At 33.8% G+C, this 7,353-nt stretch overlaps 1 protein-coding gene across 1 annotated transcript; it reads right to left on the bottom strand.

Moving 5' to 3' along the window:
- On the bottom strand, positions 6,468-7,247 carry LOC104709390. The gene has a single exon (XM_010426014.1). It carries the CDS (start codon positions 7,245-7,247, stop codon positions 6,468-6,470), a length of 780 nt encoding a protein of 259 aa, XP_010424316.1.

Raw genomic sequence — 7,353 nt, 5'->3', positions numbered from 1 at the left:
TTTTTTTCCATAAAATCTCGTCCAATCACATGAAGCCACGTCAAATAAGAACTGGGCTTAGATCAGTTCTACATCAAGAACTAAAAAAAGTGTTCTAAGCCACTATTCATTATTTTTATAATTTTTTTGGGCTAAGAACACCCTTGGTGTTCTCCCATTAATGATGGCCTTAGTTTCTCATTCTTAAGATCATCTCTAATCCATCTATCTCAATTTCTATCTCCGAAATGAAAACTTTCTCCAATCTTACTCCATTTTGAAAAATCAAAATAGAGATCTCTATATTTGAAGACTTTTAATTCATTTTTCCGTTTTGGAGTTGAGTTTTTTTTTGTAAATCAATCCCTTAAATTTATATATATATATATATTTTATATCTATATACAGTTTATTATTATTATTTTATACTTAAACTTATAAAGAATAATTTTAAAATTCAACAATTAACATATATTACATGAATGTTGTTGTAATGAATGTTGTTGTAATGTATTTTTGTTCAATAGTAAATTTGAAATATAAAGAACATGCTAATTTTTTGTTTTTGCATAAAATAAAATAATTGGGTCAAATTTGTAATTTTAATAAGTAAATGATTATTATATAAATTAATAATAAGATATACAAAAATTATTCTAAGAATGTTCCTTTTTGGAGTCAAATATAAAGAAACAGGTTGGAATAAAACTCATCTCCAAAATAGAGTTAGTCCAAAATAGAGTAAAAAATAAAGAAATGGGTTTGATTTTTTTTTTTATTTTTTTATTTTTTTTCATTCTAACGTTAAATGTAAAAGTTTTGCTAGAATTTTACTCGTAGTCGTACATAACTTTCAGAAACGGAAAACACGGAATCGAATTGAAATAGTACAAACAATGTATAATATTCCTACGTTGTTTTTTTTATTTAATATGGAGGAATACTAAAACGAAACCAAGACTAATCTTCTAAACTCGTATGAATTTGGGTTTTTCTTAACCAGTAAAAATTTATGGATTGTCAAACGAATTATAAATTGAAAATATACGAATTAGAAATCAGAAAACGCCAATTAGGAAAGACAGAGAGAGGAAAAAAAGGGTCCTCAAAATTAATACCTTGAATGACGTGAGATAAAAAGAGGGAATATTAGAAAAAAGAATCTTTTTACCAACTTTTGTCTATCTACACTTTTTTGTTATAGGTTTGGTCATATAGGTTTTAATTTACTTTTTAATCCAGTTTTGCCCTCATTTTTCAAAAACGAAAATAAGAAAATATAAATAAATTTTGAAAGTAAATTTATGTCCAAAAATAAGAAAACAAAATAGAAACCTAAGCCTCTAATTTACCAAGAGATTTCTACAAGATTAAAACTTTTTTTTTCTTTTTCTCTTTTAGCAAGTCGTAAAAAAAACAAACCGAACATCGGTGACATTGACGGCGGCGACTGCGGTGACATCTTCGTCTTGTTGTCGCGATTCATCGATGGCGGTGAGTGTTTTTCCCTCCTTTGCTCATCAGGACGAAGCTTAATTCTTATTTTGTCCTCTTGTTGATTTGTCTTTCTCTTGTTCTTGCGATTCATCAATTTTTTGTTTCCTTCCTTTAATCGGTCAATGTCATTTGCTTCTGTTAACATCATATGAAATTCGTATTCATATTTCAGTGTAAATCTTTTAAGTTTTTTCATATTGATTTTGTTAGTTTTAATCGCTCAATTTCGATGAAAAGTATGAAATTTTAAATGGTCAATTTCTCAATTTTACCAAATCGGGAAAACCAAAATTTCGAGGTTTTTTTTGTTTGTTTAATCTCGATTTCAACCTAGAATTGTATAATTTTAAATAAATTAACAAATTTTCAGTATGGATTTCTCTTGAACATTTATCCATATTGATCGAAATTAATTTTGTTTAACTGTGGTCATTAATTTTAAATAAATTAACAAATTTTCAGTATGGATTTCTCTTGAAAATTTTCATTAGTTTCTTGTGATCATGTCCAGATTTGAACCCAGATTTTTTACTCGATTTCAATTTTTTTGCATGCTAATTATTATACTTTCTTATTTTCATAAGCTGATGTAATTTTTAAAAAACTCTATTTCAAATTGGAAATGTTGGTTTTATGATTCCTTAGTTTCATAAGGTTATGTAATTTTTTAAAAACTCGATTTCAATTTTTGATCTTCTTAGTTCAGGAAACCTCTCTATATCAGTCATGACCCTCTTTATATTCTCTTTCCAGTCAATTATATTCTTCAGAGACTGACCATGGCTGAGAGCATGTTCTGATCATAAGTCGCAAATGTCAATGTCCTCAACATATTTTACTATATTTTACTATATTCGGCAGGAATGGAACAATTGAAGTATCCTAAGCGGCTTATGGAAGATGGAAGTGAGCCACAAGTTGGGCAGATTAATAACTCATGTCGAATGTCTATTTTGAACAAAATCAAGAATGCATTACGAGAGAAGTATGAGATTGTGAAGGGTGATCCAGTTTTCGCCAGTATTTTTGCATTGTATGAGAATGGTCTTGGGTACTCAGCTCGGTTGATACATAGCATCATGTGTAGGCAGTTGGTGACTAAGCGAAGACATGAGCTGTGGTTTGTGTTTGGTAAGAAGCCGCTTAGATTCTCAATGCAAGAATTTCATGTAGTTACTGGGCTAAAGTTCAATGATGAATTTAGTGGTGATTCTGAGGAATGGACAAATGATAATGGGTTTTGGAGTAAATTGTTGAAGAGAGGTGGTATCATTACCATTCAAAGTTTGATGAAGACCCACCTTGAAGCAGCTCCATCGTGGAGAAAAAAAGAAGATAAGATTCGGTTTGTGTATGTTTGTGTAATTGCTGGGTTGGTAGTGGCTAAGGATGAGAAGAAAGCTATACCACATTCATACATCAAGTTGGTCATGGATCTTGAGAAGGTTAGGAGTTATCCTTGGGGTCTGGTAGCTTTTGACCATTTAGTTAGCTCTATAATGGAAGCAAGAAAAAAACTGAAGAACCCCATAAGTTACATCCTCAATGGTTTCTCATACGCTATTCAAGTTTGGGTTATGGAAGCCATTCCTGTCATTGGACAACTTATGGGAGAGAAGATTGACAAAGAGATTACAGTTTGTCTATGCTCTAATTGGAAAGGTGCTGCAAAAGTATTATATGATGAACTCCTCCTTGTAGAAAAATCAATTGGAAACAAGGTTAGTTGACTAGTTTTTTTTTTGAATATATTCGAATATGTTGAATTTTTTTTACTAATTGATAAACGAACATGAATGTATGTTGAATTGATTTTTTGTTTTTGTTTTCGCAGGATGTTGTTCATGCATACATTTCCTCCACCAGAAACTTTGATGTATTGGAGTCCATTGAATATTTGAGGAGTGATGAAATTGAAGATTGTGAAGTGGACAACTGGGATGCTTTGATCAGATCTAGCTACGATTTTGGAGATCATATTTGGGAGAGTGTCGAAGGATATGGTGTGGAAGATGATAATATTGAGGATGTTGAAAAATAATCTCAGACTGTTGGAGGGGACAATGAAGTTTCGGTTGGTTTGGAGAGTGGTGAGAAGCAACCTAATACCCCAGAAGTGTCTAGCTTGAAGAAGATGAAGAAGAAGCAAGTCGATCATGGAGCAGAGACACGCAAAAGGATGGTGCTATCTCAGTGAGCATCAACTTCTCATTGTTCTTGTGGAGATGACATGAAGCGGTTCTTTAAGGAGTTGATTGACTCTTCTTTCAATAGCTCCACAGAGACCTTTGGGGAACGATTGCAAACATTGGAGAAAGATGTATCAGATATCAAGGCCTTGATATCCAGACCAGCATAAATGGATCCTAGTCCAGCAGAAGTGGATCCTAGTCCATCACAAGTGAAGCCCAAAACTTCTGTACGTAAGAAATAGCTCAATACCTTGTTCGATCTAGTTATATTGTAATCTTATGTGTGGTCTTTCCCTTTTGTTGTATCCTTTTTTGTATGTGTATGTTGTAAACACAAAATAATACTTTTTAACTTATGTGTTGTAAACTTTAACCAAAGCTTTTCTTAATTTTAATTTTTTTTGACAGGTTGAACTGTTTGAATCAGATAATCTGTTTACTCTGCCTCTTGAGATAAACCTTAATGTAGATACACAAGACTACCTAAAGAACACAATAGGACACTTATCTCAAAAGTCTGTTGTGACCGGATTTGATCCCATACTGAGTCCCTGAGACGCGGGTAAAGATGAACCGGATGCGGTGTTGACTTTTGTTGCTGATGATGTATGAAATGCTTTTGAAGAGTGGAGTAGGCATCTCGAGTACGTGATTCATACATTTTTATATACATGTTATGATTTATCAAAAAAAATTTGTAACCTTACAATTGTTTTACGTTTACAAAAACATTCAATTGGGTCCAACTTTACTTGATCGAGAATTGTTTGACCGAGTCATGATGGGCAATAAATGGCTTGGAAACGAGGTATGTGTCAATATTTTGAAAAATCATACTTTATATTTTCCAAAAGAACGTACAACCTTATTTTAAGTTGGACAAACCTCTTTCTTTAAATATTTTTAGGAAATGGATGCAATGATGTATATATTTCGGGAGCATACATCTTTAGGCCGCTTAAAGTTGGATCGTGTTGGTTTCATGAATTGTCAGTTTAGCGTGCACATCAAAAGCGAGTACTTCAAGTTTAGATCGGCAGGATGAACCCACACTTGGAATAAAATTTTGTTAGGCTATGCCAAAGGTGAATTGCCATCTCATGGAAAGACAGGAAAAAGCTGGGCTGTAGATTTGGACAGAATTTATGCACCGGTCTTCACTAACGATGATCATTGGATCTCAATTTGCATTAACTTCGTCCTAAGAATAATTGAAGTCTTCGATTGTAATCAATACCACAATAGAAGACACGTTGAGTCATTCGCCAATGTCATCCCTCGTCTTGTGAAGGAGATTCACAAAAAAATTGATGGGAAAGCTCCGTTGTTGAGTCAATACGAGATCATTGAGGTCCCTATGCCACCTAAATTAAATCGCTCAAATTGTGATTGTGGAGTTTATGCCCTGAAGTATATCGAGTGTCACATGCGTAATCTACCTTTGATTTGATTGACGATGAAAACATCAAGTTTGCTCGTTTTAAGTTGGCAGTCGATCTTTGGATAGCGGCAAAAGATCCTGAGCTAGTTAATCGAATGAAAACTTATGAGCCTCCAGTGTATGCGGCTGAGTTTGTAGACCTTTGTTAATTTTTTAGTGTCTTTACACTTTTATTTTTCATTAGTTGCCACATTTTATTTATTTATTATTTTCTAATGTTTTTAAATTGCTGAATCACAATGTAGAGACTCAGGTCTTTTGAAATTTCTTGATGGTGTTATCTTTGAAACAAACAAACAACACAAAGGGTCTTAAACAGTTCAGAAATTCATTGATGGTGAAGTCTGGTGAAGTCTGTAGACAAGTCTGGAGAAGTTTGTAGACAAATCTGGTGAAGTCTGCAGACAAGTCTGGTGAAGTCTGGAGAAGTTTGTAGACAAATCTGGTAAAGTCTGCAAACAAGTCTGGTGAAGTTTGTAGACAAATCTGGTGAAGTCTGCAGACAAGTCTGGTGAAGTCTGTAGACAAGTATGAAGAAGTCTAGAGATGTTTGTAGACAAATCTGGTGAAGTCTGCAGAGAAGTCTAGTGAAGTTTGGTGAATTCTGTAGACAAGTCTGGTGAAGTCTGGTGAAGTCTGTAGACAAGTCTGGTGAAGTCTACAGACAAGTCTGGTGAAGTCTGCAGACAAGTCTGGTGAAATTTATGCACTTTTGCTAATTTTTTAGTGTCTTTACACTTTTATTTTTCATTAGTTGCCACGTTTTTCTTTTATTGATTTTCTAATGTATTTTTAAATTGCTGAATCACAATGTAGAGACTCATGTCTTTTGAAATTTCTTGATGTTGTTATCTCCTTACTGGATATGCAATATTTAAATCGTATATTTTTAATGAATTTTTAGCTTCATACTAGATATGCACAAAAAATGAAGAAATAAGCTCTAAAATCACATTAAACCAAAGAGATAGATAATAAAACAAGAAGAAAATCGAAGAAGAAAAAAATCGAAGTGATCAACCTAAACAACGTTTTTGTTTGTCTTTGCGTGATTATGAAATAACACCAACTACCTGAAAACAAAAAGAGTACCGTAAATATAAATGAAATCCACTAAAAATTCAAGAACATGAATCTTAAGTTGATGCACAAACCATTGTTATATGACGATATCACATGTCGTTCTGTTATGCCCTTCTTTGCCACATCGCCTACACTTATGTCTCTTTGACCCTTGTGAGTTTTGTGATGATTTTATCTTGTCTTCAGCGGATTCATACCTTCTTTTTTCTGCGCCGTCCAGGATGTCTTCTTGTTTCAGGTGGTCGAACTTTTGCATCTTCAACATGTTGTGGGACTCAACATTCTTCTTCAGGAACACCTATTGGATTGATAGTTTCCTCATATTGCGATCTCCATGCGGTAGCGGTATACACATCATCAGCATAAGGATATAGATCCTTGCCTATATCAAAAGCTCCTTTTATAGCATGTCTACAAGGGAATTTTCCTATGCTGAACTTTCCACATGAACAAGTCCTTCTTTCTAAGTCAACAATGTAATCTACTCCATTACCTTTAACCTGCAACATGGATCTGCTCATCGGATAACCGTTCATGAATTTACCTTTCTCTATTCTTCTTGAAATCTTTTTCTCCACCTCAACAGTTAAAGGATTTTTTTGCTTTGCACTTAACTCTCTACTCTCATAAAACCAGTGTGTCATCATTTCTCTGATGCTGTCTAACAAATGAATTATTGGATACTCTCTGGGTGACCTCAAAGCTGCATTGATTGACTCAGCCGCATTGTTGGTGTTAATGTCATATCTATAATCCGGAAAATGACAGCGAGCCCATTTTCTCACATCGGCTTCCTCTAGATAACTTCCAATAGCAGGACTAATATTGTTAATTAGCGCAAACTCTTTCTCAAACTCAGCAACTCTATAAGCTTTTGATGCTTTTGCAACCATACCAGCGACACCTCTGCCCTTATTATATGTTATCACATTACTAATCAAGTGGTGGATGCAAATACCATGTTTATCCAATGGGTAGATGTTTCCAATTGATTTAGCAATCGATGTATGTCTATCTGACACAAATGATAAACCTTCTTCATCAGCTATAACCATCTTAAGTTGCATAAAAAACCACTCCCATGAACAATCATTCTCAGAATCAGCAATTCCAAATGCAATTGGATACAAATTGGAGTTACCATCTACAGCTGTAGCAACT

The sequence above is a fragment of the Camelina sativa genome, chromosome 8 (assembly GCF_000633955.1).
Source record: "Camelina sativa cultivar DH55 chromosome 8, Cs, whole genome shotgun sequence".
Lineage (NCBI taxonomy): Eukaryota > Viridiplantae > Streptophyta > Magnoliopsida > Brassicales > Brassicaceae > Camelina > Camelina sativa.
This window is presented reverse-complemented; position numbering and strand designations above follow the sequence as displayed.

Bases quoted from the DNA above. Each gene is read 5' to 3' on its own strand.
- LOC104709390 (XM_010426014.1), bottom strand. From the start codon at position 7,247: ATGGTTATAGCTGATGAAGAAGGTTTATCATTTGTGTCAGATAGACAT.